The following is a 16,549-nucleotide window of genomic DNA, read 5'->3' as shown; positions in this document are numbered from 1 at the left end:
TCATTGACATAATCAGAAACCAGAAACCGTTGTTTTTTTTAAACTCTCTCTACATTTACGTTGTCTAAATATTTTAGTTAAATTGCTTACATATTTAAAAGTGTATTGTTTTTATATGTACAAAATATTAATTATTAATCGATAGAAAAATTCAGAAAAATAAATTGTTAAGATGAACTACTCCAAGTAGTTTGAACTACTTACCATATGATGATGACGTGTCAAGTGAACTACTAACCTGAACCAGTTCTTGAAAGATGAAAGTAAACAAAAATATAAAAAATATTTAAATTGAATTGCATTCATTCAAAATAAATAGTTGTGTAGCGAGAATCGTTGCTGGAACTATACATACCTGTAGTTAAATAGTGTATGTTACATCAGAAAAACCTCTTCTTCAGTTTAAAACCAAGGTTAGTCCTACTTTATAAATAAATAAGATCTTGTTTACTCCTAAACATACAATATTTTAAATAAACTAAATGAAAACAGTTTAGAAACTCTTATCTGATCTGTATGATCATTATAATAAAAGTAATTGAGAGGAAATTAAAGAATTATATTTGTAAATTTCAAAGTGCCCATTGGGCCCCATAGTGCAATCCATTTTGTGACCTGACCTGAAAGATCTGAAAAGAAATTAAATTCGCTTCCTGATTATTTTGCGTAAAGACATGTGCTGATAGGGCTGAAGTACTGCAGAAAACAAGCAGGAGCCTGTCAAGTCATATTAACCTTCCTTCTAGATTCCAGGACATGGGCCTCCTGTATACAGTGGGACTATTTCAGGGAGACTTCACCTGCATATTCTGTAGCAAAGGTCCTTAAACAATTAACCATATTTATATTGCATGCCTACGAGTCATTAGATGGCAGATCATAAACACATTTCAGAGACTATTAATTGGCTCAAAAAGATATGATCTTAAAATGCATAAAATGATAAATCGTAATGAGTTGATTAATATACTACATTCGCTCTCGCGAGATTTTTTTTGAGACATTCGGAATAGGAAACGTACAACACAAAAATTCCTACCTCACACTAATAACTGCTAAAATCAACTCAAATCAACTTAATCTTTCATTAAAAAAGAAGAATTATTAGAAATAGTGGGAGTGTCTACTAATCTCATAAAATTTTGTGAAGTTTATTTCTACAAAATATTTTTATTTTGTACAAATAAATAATTTTCTCATTTTGCTATCAATACATTATAATGGTTTAAATAAATAAATATTGATTGGCGTAAGGTTTATGTTATTTTTATGTCTGTTTACTATTAATAATATTGGATATGAGCAGGTGCGTTGGTTTTGTAGTAATTTCCAGTCACTTCTGACAACTGAATTTTTCAAAAAAGAAATTACTAACGTCAGTGTCAAAAAAAATCTCGCTAGTATATTGAATTATTTATAAGGTGTATTGACAATGGCTTATGCAACATTTTATGATAAATACATTTTTCTAAAGCTATTATGAGTTGTGAGCCAATTTTTTGCCCATCTTTATGTTATTGTCATAGACCTAATTATTACAGTATTGTTCACATACAATAAACTGCTGATATTTTAAAACATTTTTATATACTTGGCTTCGTCTTTGTCACTATATCCGCAAATTTTGTAATTCATTTTGAACATAGTTCTAGGCTACCTAGGCACCTGAAATTTTCAGAATAGCTCAGAACTAGCTAACAATGCAATATTTAACTGCTATTATATGGATAAATCGATATTTTTTTAATTTCAAACTATTTTAAACATTTGGCTAATACCATGACAATTAGATTCCATTTTAAAGTATGTCAACACACCGATAATTACAAATTGATTGTGGCTCAGTGGTAATGCATTATACTGTAGAGCGAGAGGTCCTGAGTTCGAAACCCGGCTGTTGAGTATCTTTTTTAATTTTTTTAATAAATAATTAAAAGTTAATATACTTAAAATTCATATTATATAAGTTAATTAACATATATACTTAATTATTATATATACCATTTTAAATGTTTTCTTTGATTTATATGAGTTTAAATCGGCTAGAGAAAATATGCCTCTAAAAAAAAGTCAATTACAAAATTCTTTTATGACAAAATTGAAACAACAAAATAGTTTATAATTTTTATTGGGCCTATAAATAATGAAAAGGTTTTATTATAAAAAGTTCTTTTTATAAAATAAGTGTGTAATAGTTTAATATGCCTATACAAAAAAAGATAAGTTCCCTAAAAGATTATAATGATCTTGTTTACTTCATTTATTAACTGCTTTACTGCCTATTTAATAGGTGATTAACACATTAACATTAATAGAATTATGTTATGATGTTGTCAATCCGCTTTTGAGAAACCTTACAAATATCAACAAATAGGCAGTTAAAAAAATCTGTAATCAGCTAGTTACGAAAATAAGGATTTTGCACGGTAAGTTTCTTGCATTATAGAATTTATAACCTTACACAATTAATTTTAATGTGGTCTTTATTCGCAAATGTATTTTACGTATTTAAAAGAACAAAAATGTTAATTAACTACTTAGATTAAAATGTTTACAAAGTACCTGAGTACCTACACTCAGTTTGTATAAAAAGTGCTGATTTTGGATTTTTAAATGGAGTGGATTTTTAAATGGAATAAAAGTTAATTTTTTATTACATACCTGGATTACACATGATTAAAGTTTTTTTATTTAGCTTACTTAATGCCTCGACAACCAATAGCCATTATCCTGGTACAGTTGATTTTGCAATCAGATACCTAGTGTAGTGAGTGTGTTGAGTAAATGTCTTGTTACTTTGAAAAGATGGATTCATTGTCTCTACAAAGAGACGATAATTGTATCCGAACATCTGCAATCCCTCCGGTGAGTCCTAATCCCATAAGGATAGTAACTATTTCCACTTCGACATTAATTTTTAATAAATGAAAAATTTCCTACCCCTGATGAGATTCGAACTCAAGACCCTCGAATCCAAAGGTAGGCTCTCTAACCACTGAGCTACAGAGGATTAAATAGTTTTAATCCAAATACAGTTATGTGTTTAAATTTATACAGTGTGTCCACGGATGGTGTGCCCAAGAGGAAAAACTTTTTTATTTTCAATTTTAGCGAAAAATGTCATTCTTGATCAAAAGTTTTGCTTGTTCTAAAAGGCTTGTTCCCCATAAAACGAAATTAAATTCAAGTTTTTCAAAACCTGCTCAATTTTGTAGCCAATTTTTATGTAAATCCATATAAAATGTTGTAAGCTACAATGTAGCTTAGTAATTGTCAATTCCGATAAATAATTTGCGAATTCTCATTCTTTATCGACAAGACAATGTTAAGCATCCAACAAAGAATTTATCTTGTAAAGTGTTATCGAAAAAGAAAGACAATTCGCAAATTATTTATCGGAGTTGCCAGTTAGCAACACTAAATTATTGTTACGATTTCGAACTTAGTGCAAAAATTTATAGGGATTTATATAAAATTGGCTTCAAAATAAGCAGGTTTTGAAAAACTTAAATTTTATGGGGTTTTACAACAAGCAAAACTTTTTATCAAGAATAACATTTTTCGTTAAAATTGAAAATAAAAAAGTTTTTCCTCTTGGGCACCCCATCCGTGGACACACTGTATATTTAGTTTTAGTTAAAAGTAATAATAAAAATAGTAAATCAGAGATTTCACAACAACGCAAACTGAGTACCTATATAAAAACAAAAGACGTTATTTTCCACTTCTTTTTGTGTGTGAAACATATCTATCCGTCTTCATAGCATACTCCTCGTCAATAATAGGGGAAGGCCATGTAATTTGGACCCCTTAAGAAGAAATTGCAATATATTAGACATTTTCTATAACAAGATATTGAATTTTTGCGTCTTCTACTTCTGTGTTTTAATTAATATTACACCCCAGAATGGAGAAAATAGTTATAATTAAATTAAAAACAAAAAAAATTTAAATAGTTTATATGTAATTTGGACTTTTGCCATTTAAATTAGTTTTGTCATGTAATTTAGTTTTACTGGTTTTTATTATATACTATGTACTATTACTGACGAACAGGTGAATGTAGCATCCGGCTATAGGTACCTATACATAACATGTAATGTTGAAAATGAATACGAAGACTGGTAAGCTTTGAGATGTAGGTATTTCGCCGTCTGGTGAAGATTCGATGAACTTCTTATCATTCTACAACTGAAAATGGAAGAACGCTAGACGAGACCCTGGTAGGCTACATTTGATTTGGCTAAGAAACACAAAATAATGGACTGGCTTAGACTTCTGGTTACTAATAAGAAAAGTCCAGAACAGGCAAAAGTTTGCAGATGTCATCGCCAACCTTCGGTAGAAGAGGGCACCTGAAGAAGAACATGGTTTTGTTACATTTGATTCCATAATTGATTTTAGTTATAATAGCTTTATTTTTATTCGTGTCTATACGGGTGTTAGTAAATAAGTATGAAAAATTTTAAGGGCAAATTCTACATGAAAAATTAATGCCAGTTTGCTCTATAAACATATGTCCGCAAATGCTTAGTTTCGGAGATACGGGGTGTTGAAATTTTTATTTCAAACTGCCAATTTATTTATTGCTCTAAGACCAGTTGAGCTATGAAAATTAAATTTGGTGAGTTTTAGGAGATAGTTATTACGAATTTTATGACATACAATTAAGAATTTTGTATTTATCATTGGCGCGCCTACGGGCAATGGTCTGAATTATTTTAAAGAAATAAATAGTACGCCACTGAGATATTTCGAATTAGAAATTATTTTTAAATTCCACGTCTAATTTATGATAAAAAACCTTTCATGCCTTTTTTTTCATATGATGCACCGTTTTTATGCAAAAAAATAAAACATCTTGGCGCATATTTTTCATTTCTTAATACATCATCAAGAACTATCCAATATAATAATACTAAACTAGAACAATAACAAGAAAATATTACTAATACCATTTCAACTAGGTGCAAAGCTGCATGAAATGTTTAAAATGATCTCCTTTACAGGTAACAGAAGAATTTTATATTCATCATTGGCGCGCGTACGGGTAATGGTCTGAATTTTTTGAAGAAAAAAATAGTACGCCACTGAGATATGTCAAACTAAAAATCATTTTTGAATTCCTCGTTCAATTGACGACAAAAAATCTTTCTCGCCTTTTTTTCATATGCGGCGCCGTTTTTATGCAAAAAAAATTAAACATCTTAACGTTTACAAAGTATTTGAACTAAGTTTCTATGCATATGGAAACTACCTCAAATACTTGGTAATTAAGATGTTTTATTTTTTTGTATAAAAACGGCGCCTCGTATGAAAAAAAGGAAAGAAAGATTTTTTGTCGTCAATTGAACGAGAAATTCAAAAATGATTTTTAGTTTGACATATCTCAGTGGCGTACTATTTTTTTCTTCAAAAAATTCAGACCATTACCCGTACGCGCGCCAATGATGAATATAAAATTCTTCTGTTATCTGCAAAGGAGATCATTTTAAACATTTCTTGCAGCTTTGCACCTAGTTGAAATCTTATTAGTAATATTTTCTGTTATTGTTGTAGTTTAGTATTATTATATTGGATAGTTCTTGATGATGTATTAAGAAATGAAAAATACGCGCCAAGATGTTTTATTTTTCTGCATAAAAACGGTGCATCATATGAAAAAAAGGCAACAAAGGTTTTTTATCATAAATTAGACGTGGAATATAAAAATAATTTTTAATTCGAAATAGCTCAGTGGCGTACTATTTTTTTCTTTAAAATAATTCACACCATTGCCCGTAGGCGCGCCAATGATGAATACAAAATTCTAAATTGTATGTCAAAAAATTCATAATAACTACTTCCTAAAACTCACCAAATTTCATTTTCATAGCTCAACTGCTCTTAGAGCAATAAATAAATTGGCAGTTTGAAATAAAAATTTCAACACCCTGTATCTCCGAAACTAAGCATTTGCGGACATATGTTTATCGAGCAAACTGGTATTAATTTTTCATGTAGAATTAGCCCTTAAAAATTTTCATACTTATTTACTAACACTCTGTATTTGCCTGATGAAGTTTTTAAATTTTTAGATCGATATTCAATACAAAATGAAGATAGTAACTGTTGAGGCACCTGTGAACATAGCAGTCATTAAATACTGTAAGTTTAATTGTAATTAAATTTTTCTATACTGTAACTTTACATTTTGATAGTACAGAGTATTAATGATTTTAATGAATGGAGTATTTGTAGCAATTAATTGTTATTCATTTTAGGGGGAAAGAGGGATGAAGAGTTAATTCTACCAATCAATGATTCATTAAGTGCCACCCTCAGTACGGATTTTGTAAGTATGATTTTGTCTATCTATGCCTTCTCCTTCTCCACAGCTAGGTCTTCCTCTCCTTCTTCTTCCTCTTGATGGCCATTCCAAAATCTGTTTTGGTAGTCTTCCCTGGTTTATGATCATATCATCTAATAATGAACGTTTTACATCAAGTATCTCTCTAATTCTCTCGTTCACCTTATAAGTGGTGGTAGGTTATAGGGTATGAAGTACACAACAGGAATAATAGACAAGGCGGAAACGGCGGGTTCGTTGGGAAAAATATTCCCATGAGATATTTTTGCATAATCACATTGGTGAGACATCCCAGAATAAGGTTCAAGAAGTCGCCCACGTGAAAAGTGGGCCAATTTTTTTTTAACAATTTTTTTTAATCAAATTGCAAAAATCAATATTTTTGGACAGGACTAATTTTTTTTAGGTTTTTTGTAACATTCTGGACAAAAAACGTCTCTTATAATTTTTTCTCTAAAGTTGATCTTTTTCGAGTTATAAACAATTTAAAATTTGAAAAACGCGAAAATGGCCATTTTTAAGACTTAATAACTCAGTTAAAAATTATTATTATGAAAGTCAGTAACTGACTAAATCAAAGTTTAAAGTCGCCGCTACATGATCCTGAAGAAATCTGTGTCATTAATTTACTACTAAGCTGTTATTTTTAACTAATAACAATGATCGGTTAGATCGTAATGATGCTGCTGTAAATGTGAGTGCGAGTAAGATGCACAATTGGACTGCTGGAATGGCTTCTCTCTCGCACTCAGCATTTACTGCCGCCGCACACGTACATGGCACTTATTATTATTACTTAATAATAACAGCTTAGTAATAAAATAATGACAAAAATTTCTTCAGGATCTTGTAGGGGGGGCTTTAAACTTTAATTTAGTCATATATTGACTTTCATAATAATAACTTTTAACCGAGTTATTAAGCCTTGAAAATTGCCATTTTTCGTTTTTTTCAATTTTAAATTGCTTATAAGTCGAAAACTATCAACTTTAGAGAAAAATTATAAAAGATATTTTTTTGTCCAGAATGGTCCAAAAAATTAAAGAAAAAATGTTCGGGTCAAAAATATTGATTCTCGCAATTTGATTAAAAAAAAAATGTTAAAAAAAAATTGGCCCACTTTTCACGTGGGCGACTTCTCGAACCTTATTCTGGGATGTCTCACGAATGTGATTATGCAAAAAAATCTTATGGGAATATTTTTCCCTTCGAACCCGTCGTTTTCGCCTTGTCTATAAGGTTATTTCCGTGTTTCTTCTCCTGATATTCTCCAGAAATCCATTTCTGTAGCTGTAATTGTCTTTGACCTGCCTTACATCACTTCTATATGTTATTATATTCTTAATAATTGAGTTATAGATCCTTTTTTATTTTATTTTGAAATATTGTGGTCCCAAAGAATACTATTAAGCATATAGATGCAGGCAATCTCTTTTTTTATGACCTTGTCGAGTGTTCCATCTTTAGTTATCTGTAGGCCTAAAAACTTCTGAGCAACATTCTATTTTTTCTTTAATCTTCCAATATTGTTTTTGTCGTCTACTATAGGTACACATTTTTTTGTCTTCCCTATATTGACTTCCAGATCCCATCTTCGATATTCTTCTATTATGTTAGTCCTATCGCCAGTGGGGGTACAATGGCCTCCTTAATTCAGATGGACTTACCCAAGTTCTTTTTATGTATTTTGACCCGTAGAACACGAATTTTTTGGGTAACAGTTGATCCGGATGTCGATAAAATTGTTATAAACAAAGAACTTGAGGAATCACATAACAGCGATTTTTCGCAAAACAAAACATTTTTTTGTATTTTTTGGTCATTCTAAGCAAAAAATATTTTTACAAGTTTTTTCGTAGGATGCATACTTTTCGACATAAACGCGGTTGAACTTTCAAAAAATCGAGACATTGCAATTTTTGAACCCGAATAACTTTTGATTGAAAAATAAAATAGCAATTCTGCTTACCGCATTTGAAAGTTCAAGTCAAATTCTATCGGTTTTGATTATTTTCATTGTTGAAAATTAATTTTTTTATCGTTAAAGAAAGCTATTATAGTGCTTGAATGATGTTTTCAATGCATTTCTCATTTGAAATCGAACGAGTAGGCGCGCATACAGACAATTTCTACGTAGATTACGTACATTAAAACGCATGCATTGGGCACTGGAAACACTATGTGTTTATAGCTTTGTTTTAACAATAAAAAAATTTATTTTTAGCAATGCAAATAATCAAAACCGATAGAATTTGACTTGAACTTTCAGATGCAGTAAGCACAATTGCTATTTTATTTTTTAATCAAAAGTTATTCAGGTTCATAAATTGCACTTTTTCGATTTTTTGTAAGTTCAACCGCGTTTATCTCGCCAACTATGCATCCTACGAAAAAACTTGTAAGAACATTTTTGGCTGAAAATCACCCAAAAAATACAAATAAAATGTTTTGTTTTGCGAAAAATCGCTGTTATGTAAATCCTCAAGTTCTTTGTTTATAACAATCTTATCGATATCCGGATCAACTGTTACCGCAGATTATAACGTACAAGACATTATTTATTAAATATACCATGATTAAATTCTTAGATGTGCGCTAAAACTACTATCCTAGCTAGTCCGTTACTGAAAGAAGATGTTTTTTGGTTGAATGGCAAACAGCAATCCCTTGACAATCCAAGACTACAAAATTGTTTAAAGGAAAGTAAGTATGTTAAACGTATGTTTTTCTTGATACATATCAGAATATATTTTGTATTTCTTTGTAATTTAAAATCTTTGTGCCTGCAGAATAATAAATCATTTGACCTTTGAACATCGAATTTACATAAAACCGATACATACTATTTACAGACGTAAGCAGGCCCGGTCCGAAGGATTTTGCCGCCCTGAGAAAAAACCACTCCCTCCTCAATTGGCTGTCCTCTAAATTTTGCCGAATCCTAAAAATTTGTTGCCCTGGGCAGTTTCATAGTTCGCCCACCCCTGGAGCCGGCCTTGGGTTTAAGACAATTGTTATAGTTCATGGATTTAACCGTCACTTGATATAAGTTCATTTTATGTAACAATAAAACACTGCAAACATTTGTTTTCATTACTTCCACAAAATTGACTACAAACTACAAATTAATGTGGCTACAGCTGTTTCGGCAGAGTGTTTAGTGTCTTCTTAACCAATTCGCTGCCGATGGGTACTTCAGTCAGGTGCCGTTTAAGAGAATGTCTCCTAACCGAGTTCCATTCTCTTCGATAGGCAGCGAATGAGTTAAGTTGTTCGAAATCACGGCTATAGTTTGAAGCACATCCAAGTCATCTCCTCGAAGAGCAATAGTCATGTTTACAGTCTTTTCTTTTTCGTAACATCCATTCACTCTTGCAGCTAATTCGAACTGTTTCATGTAGTTATTCCATGATTTTCCGTCTAAAATAGGGACTTTAATATGAACAGAACCTAAATTCGTCTGTCTGCTGTCCCTTTCTTCGTCCATCCATAGACATATAATACCTATTAGACTGCGCGCTGCCAACTAAAACTAAGTGACGATTGCGACAGAGAAAACTGAGGCTATTAGGTGACAAGTCTCTTTCTAATCGACGGGGTTCATCCAATGACGTTGGGTTTATCGATTACGTCACTTTTCCATTATCAGAAAGAGACTTCCCACCTAATAGCCTCAGTTTTCTCTATCGCAATCGCCTCTTAGTTTTAGATGGTAGCGAGCAGTCTACTAGTAGGTATTATTTTTCTATGCGTCCATCTTCTTTTTAATGTCTTTTAGTTTCTCTTCATAAAAGAAAATATTTTCAACCTCTTTTATGGTCAAGAGAAAAATCTCAGAAGTGACCTTAGGGATTTCCAAAGAGATGTTAGTAGAAACTTTGCTTTCCAGAGAAGAAATGTCGTTAGAAACTTTATTTTCTAAAGAGACAATGTCCTTAGAAACGGAAATATCAGCAGAAATTTTAGAAATATCAGAAGACATCAGACATTGCAATCGACGAAATAACAGCAGCATACATGTTCTAAAATATATACGTATCGGGATCAAATCTCTCTTCTTCCAGGGCGTCTTTCAGCCCTTGTATGAATTCAGAGTTTTTATCAACAGAATTTAATTCTTTATTTTCCAATTTCCGTTGTAAATCTGTCACTTTTAAGTCACTAAAGCCTCGTTGCCTTTTTCACAGAATTTATTTAAATACCCCACTTCTGACACCAATGTAATCTTAATTTATTATATCTCTTAATTTAGTATTTATATCTCAATTTAACATTAATTTATTTCTTCCAACACTAACACTAAACGTTGCTATAAAAATACAGTAAAACGTCTCGATACTAATTTAATTTATTTTTAGTAAAACGAAGAACCAATCTTGAGTCGCCAATACTAAACTGGAACATTTCAATTTGTTCGATAAACAACTTTCCTACTGCAGCAGGTCTGGCTTCTTCGGCAGCAGGATATGCTGGTCTAGTTGCTGCATTGGCTGCTTTATACAATATAGAAGGAGATATAACGGGGGTGGCAAGAGTAGGATCTGGAAGCGCTTGTAGAAGTTTATATGGTGGATGGGTATGCTATTTATTCATTCATTCAGTATAACATTAGAGAAAAATCGTTCTTTTTGTCGAATTTGTCCTCTATTTCTACAACGATTGGTGCGTGGTTTATATCTCTCTCTGAGTTGTTTCAGATATTCATATGCTTCTTTAGTATGATACTGATTGAAATCTTCGTCAATTTTTAGTGTTTGACCATTTTCGTATCATCTCTTCTTTCTTCTGTATGTTTTGTCCGCTTTTCTTCCAGCTTTTTCGAATTTTTCGGTCCTTTCTCGTGTTCTTTTTTGGGTGTACTGCACGAATAGTTTATTTCTTTTGTCTATTGCATTCTTATATTCTTCGTTAAACCAAATCTCTTTTCTTAGATGTTTTTTTAATTCCTAACACTCTTTTAGCCGGTTGCCATATTAACCTTTTAACCTTCTTCCAGTCTTCTTCTATTGTGTCCTTTCTCTGCCGTAGAAGTTATCTATGTATTTAATTCTTCTAGGAGTGGCTTTGCTATTTCTGGATTTTCAGGTTGTTCAGATTTAATTTTTCGGTCGGTAGATGTTTGTTTTTCTCCTATCTGTTTATCTGCCATCTAAATTTTATTTATAATAAGAAGTGATAGTGCTGCTCTTCTGTCTATTAACATAATGATCAATCTGATTGGTTGATGGGCCGTCTGGTGAGAGCCATGGCCTTATGCATATCTCATTTAGGAAAAAGGTAGAGTTTACGATAATAGGGAACTTGCATAAAATTTTAAATTCGAAAAAAGTTCTATAAATCACAACAGAGCATAATTTAAAACATGTTCAAAGTTGTTTTTGTGTTCCGTTTGGCCCCTAAAGACGATTAAAATCGAGAGAAAATTCAAATTATAGCAGGCAGCCCAAAACTCGCCCTCATTGGTCGTGATGTCATATCATTATAGTATTTGATGTCCTAGCCATTAATTCGTTAGGTTTGGCATTCGTTATGACACTCAGTTTTATAAATATTTTGATAGTTGCTATTTCTGACTAATATTTGAGTGTTTTTGTTAAGACATAGGGAGAAGAAAAATGTCCTGGCTGAGAAATCTCAGAGAATGGTTTGGATGCAGCTCAACTGAACTCTTTCGGGCTGTAGTGTCAAAAGTTAGAATAGCAATGATGATTATCAACCTTCGTCGCGGAGATGACACGTAAAGAAAAATAAGTTAAGATATACAGGGTGTTTGGTAGGTCGATGGAAATTTTTTAAGGGATAATAGGGGACGCCATTTGCAACATTTTTTGCTAATAATGTATCGCTCAAACTGTTAAGGTTTCCGAAATAAAGTTAAATTTGTCAATATTCGAAAATAAGGCTGCTCGTCTATTTTATTTTTAAAAATAATTATCTAAGCGAGATACTTTCCTGACATACAAAATGCCTTACGTATTACTTGCTCAGATTGCAAAAACCCTTCGTTGTTAATGCAACTCCAAACACAATTCGGATGTCAAAACAGTAAAACGCACCTTTCATACGCATACACTAACCATGTTTATAAACCAAAATAAACCACTTCATAGCAGGTAGATTGTTTGTTAGCATAGCAGGTAGATTGTTTTTTGTTTGTTATGCGTTCGGAGAATGACGATAGCCGATGGAAATTGTATGCGAAAAGTCAGTGTTGTAGGTTTACATTTTTATTCCATTCGTAAAACAGGGAGGCAGTACGCCTAGATAATTTTTAAACGTGAAATAGACGGTTGTCGAATATTGACAAATTTAACTTTATTTCGGAAACCTTAACAGTTTGAGCGATACATTATTAGCAAAAAATGTTGCAAATGGCGTCCCCTATTATCCCTTAAAAAATTTCCATCGACCTACCAAACACCCTGTATATATTATTACAATGACATGCGATAAATGTTATTATAAAATACAATGGTGTGACGTCACACGTGTTTGTGCGCTTTTTGGGTCGTTTGAAATGGTTTAAATACACAAAAGATTTTAAATTGGTACATTTTGGAAATCTCATTTTTAAACAAAACTGAACATTATTATGTAATAAAAAAATGTGCAAGTTCCCTATTCCCCATCCAGCAGTACAAAGTCTATTAGTAAGCCTTCATTTTTATTTGTTGTATCGTGCTTACGTTGTGTCATGTTATATTATGCTTACCCATTGTTCCAATACATTCGGTTTCTTTCCGACCTTAGCATTGACCTTCTTCTTCTTCAGCCTGTTTGCATCCACTCCTGGACAAAGGCCTCCTCATGAGCTCTCCACTCTTCTCTGTTTTGTGTTATTCGGTGCTAGTTTCTTCTCACTTTGGCTTTGATGTCGTCTACCCATCGTTTTTGTGGTCTTCCTCTACTACGACTGTGCTCGCGTGATCTCCCATGTAGAATGTTTCTCGTCCACCTTTCGTTGTTTTGCCGTACCACGTGTCCTACCCAGTTCCATTTCATTTGCGAAATTCTTCCAATTACATCTTCCACCTTCGTCCTGCTTCGCACGTCCTTGTTTCGTATTAGACCAGGATTAATCTGTAAGAAAAAGTCTATTTTTGGATATGAGAGGTGGCATTCGGATTTTTGCAGATAAAGTTAGGTGACACCTTCAGTAATAATAATTGACTTATGCTCCTTCTCAAATATGCCCAGAACATTAATAAAAAAATTAAAATATTTAAAAATTTCGAAAAACATCGATTTTTTCTGCTTTCTTTGCTTATAACTTTAAAACGGTTCGTTTTGGAACAAAGTCGTACAAAAATAAAATAAAGATAATTGAATTTTGTATGATATAAAAATGTCAAAAATGTCTTAAGGTATTACCTTTTCTGCAATATAGCAATAAATACAAAATAAGGGGGCAAAATACGCCTGTTGTTATTCAATGTTTCTTAACCACTTTGGTGGCACTTAGAACCTTAGTAATTCGCTTAGAAAATTCTTGTAACTTACTTAACACTTTAACTGCCAGGTAAATTCAGAGTAAATTTTGTACCGGGTCTTCTGGGCCAAAATATTTTTTTCATCTTAATTACTCTATTTGTGTTTGTTTTTAGAAAAAATCATAAAATCAGATTTGCTTTTTGGATATTTTTGTAAAAATTGCTGTGTCCGCATTTGGTGCACGCGGCCTGCGATTGTGAAAAATTGTTCCTGATGTCTAGTTGCAGGCCATGAGTACCATAGATGGACACTTAGGTCAAATAGTCCGTTATCTTAGGTAATGTCCTAAAAGAAAACCTGCAGCCATTGTCGAGTACAATAACGCAAAAGCATTTGTGAACATGTCAGATCAAAAGACAGCTTACTCAAACTGCTTACGAAAGTCTGTCAAATGGTACAGAAAAGTGGCATTTGAGATGATTACTGGTACTTCACTGGTGAATACTCTAATTATTTTCAATAACATCAACCAAAGCAAAATGTCAGTTACAAAATTCAAAGAAAATGTGTGCATGCAACTCCTTCAAAGTAGTAATCTACTTCTTTCTGTACAAGTTCAAGCCAAACATGAACTTACTCAAAATGCTTTGAACAAAAGAGGCAGATGCACGATTTGTTACAAAAAAAAACTCTGAACTCCATGGTCGAAATTATGCTATAAAAAACACAAAATGAATAACACGGGTATGCAACGGATGTGAAGACAGCCCTTTTATGTGCTTAGAATGTTTCTTTGCCAACCATGTTTTCACAAAAAAATAACTAAAACATGTACAATAAAATTGACGCATTACCTAATTTTCTAGTTAAAAAATACAGCAATATTTACTTATTATAATATGCTGTACTGTCATAAAAAAAAGTTAATGTATAGTTAATTTTCATTGTATTATCCCTTATACCTTTAAAAATTAAAAAAATCCCAGAATACTTTTAAACGTTATAGTTCTACACCAGACTCAATGATATTCGCATTTAAATACACGGTAAATGTATACCAACCACGGACACATGGCTGAAACGCTGATAAAACCTGTGTCCAATATATGTACACATGACAGAGAACTAAAATTGCCTGTGTCCATATATGGCACACATGGCAGTTAAAGTGTTAAACGGTCTACCAAATTTCATTAAAATAGACCTAATAGATTTTGCATAATAAATTTACAATCTAAATGTTTTTAAAAAAGTTGAAATTTTTTAGAATCTTTCTGAACAAAAAGTAGACTATTTAGAAGTTGGGTAATTTTTTTACATATAAAAAGGTGCTCTACCTATCTAATACACTTTACAGAATTAAAATCGGATTATTTAAGGGGCCTCAGCAATGTTTTAAAATTATAAACAATTTTTTGGCTTATAAACAAATAGCTTTGTTTAATAATAAAAAAATTAATTCTTAGCAATGCAAATAATTATAACCGGTACAATTTTGACTTAAACTTTCAAATGCTGTCAGCAGAATTGCTATTTTATTTTTTAATCAAAAGTTATTTGCGTTCAAAAATTGCAATTTTTCGATTTTTTGAAAGTTCCACCGCGTTTATCTCGAAAACTATGCATCCTACGAAAAAACTTGTAAGAACATTTTTTGCTTAAAATTACCCAAGAAATACAAATTTTGCAAAATTTTGTTTTGCGAAAAATCGATGTTATATAATTCCTTAAGTTCTTTGTTTATAACAATCTTATCGACATCCGGATCAACTGTTACTCAAAACATTCGTATTCTAAGAGTCAAAATACATAAAAAACTTGGGTAAATCCATCTAAATAAAGGAGCCCGTAACACTCCCTCCTGGCCACAGCACTAATTTGTTTATAAGGCAAAAAATTGTTTATAACTTTAAAACCTTGCTGAGGCTGCTTAAATAATCCGATTTCAATTCTGTAAAGTGCATTAGATAGGTGGAGTGCTTCTTTATATGTAAAAAAATTGACAAATCTTTGTATGTTCCAGTTTTTGTTGTGCAAGATTTTAAAAAATTTTAATTTTTGAAAAAAAAGTTTAGATTGCAAAATTATTATGCAAAATCTAGTAAGTCAATTTTAATGAAATTTGGTGGACGGTTTTAGCATATTACAAAAATTTTCTAAGCGAATTAGGAAGGTTCCAAGTGTAACCTAAGTGATGGAAAAACATTGAATAAAGACAGTCTTGTTTTGCCCCCTTATTTTATATTTATTGCTATTTTGCGGCAAGGATGATAAATTAAGACATTTTTAACCACTCGTATCTGATTGAAAATTTAATTATCTTTGTTTTATTCCTATACGACTTTGTTCCAAAATGGACCGTTTTAAAGTTATAAGCAAAAAAAAAATAAAAAAAAAGAAGTTTTTTGAAATTTTTAAATATTTTATTTTTTTTTAATGTTCCGGGCATATTTGAGAAGGAGCATAAGTAAATTATTATTAACGAAGTTATCACCTAACTCTATCCGCAAAAATCCGAATGCCACCTCTCACATCCACCTAAAAAAAGATCCTTCCTGGTCTATATATAATTGATGGATTCGACCGTTACTTGATGGAAGTTCATTTTATCTCACAATAAAACACTGAAAACTTTTGTTTTCTATACTTCCACAAAATTTATTATTTACAACTATCTGACTACAGCTGTTTCGGCAGAGTGCCTTTCTCAAGTGATATAATTTACAATGTGTTTGCCTTTTTAAGTCTCTAACTGAAGAGGTTGAGGAG

At 31.8% G+C, this 16,549-nt stretch overlaps 1 protein-coding gene across 4 annotated transcripts in view; it reads left to right on the top strand.

The window, feature by feature from the left end:
* The window catches only part of LOC114336371 (diphosphomevalonate decarboxylase), a 51,413-nt gene that overhangs the window by 22,307 nt on the left and 12,557 nt on the right, over nt 1-16,549 (top strand). Inside the window, exons 1-5 of one of the 4 annotated variants that reach the window (XM_050657424.1) lie at nt 132-263; nt 6,078-6,147; nt 6,264-6,334; nt 8,938-9,052; nt 10,708-10,925. In XM_050657424.1, the coding sequence (XP_050513381.1) occupies nt 258-263; nt 6,078-6,147; nt 6,264-6,334; nt 8,938-9,052; nt 10,708-10,925 (480 nt within the window). In that variant the 5' untranslated portion in view covers nt 132-257. Of the gene's footprint in view, nt 1-131; nt 414-2,371; nt 2,427-6,077; nt 6,148-6,263; nt 6,335-8,937; nt 9,053-10,707; nt 10,926-16,549 lie in introns of those variants that run through there. The other 3 variants (XM_028286725.2, XM_028286726.2, XM_050657423.1) reach the window with 3 other exon arrangements.

Source organism: Diabrotica virgifera, chromosome 8 (genome assembly GCF_917563875.1).
Source record: "Diabrotica virgifera virgifera chromosome 8, PGI_DIABVI_V3a".
NCBI classification, from domain to species: Eukaryota; Metazoa; Arthropoda; class Insecta; order Coleoptera; family Chrysomelidae; genus Diabrotica; species Diabrotica virgifera.
This window is presented reverse-complemented; position numbering and strand designations above follow the sequence as displayed.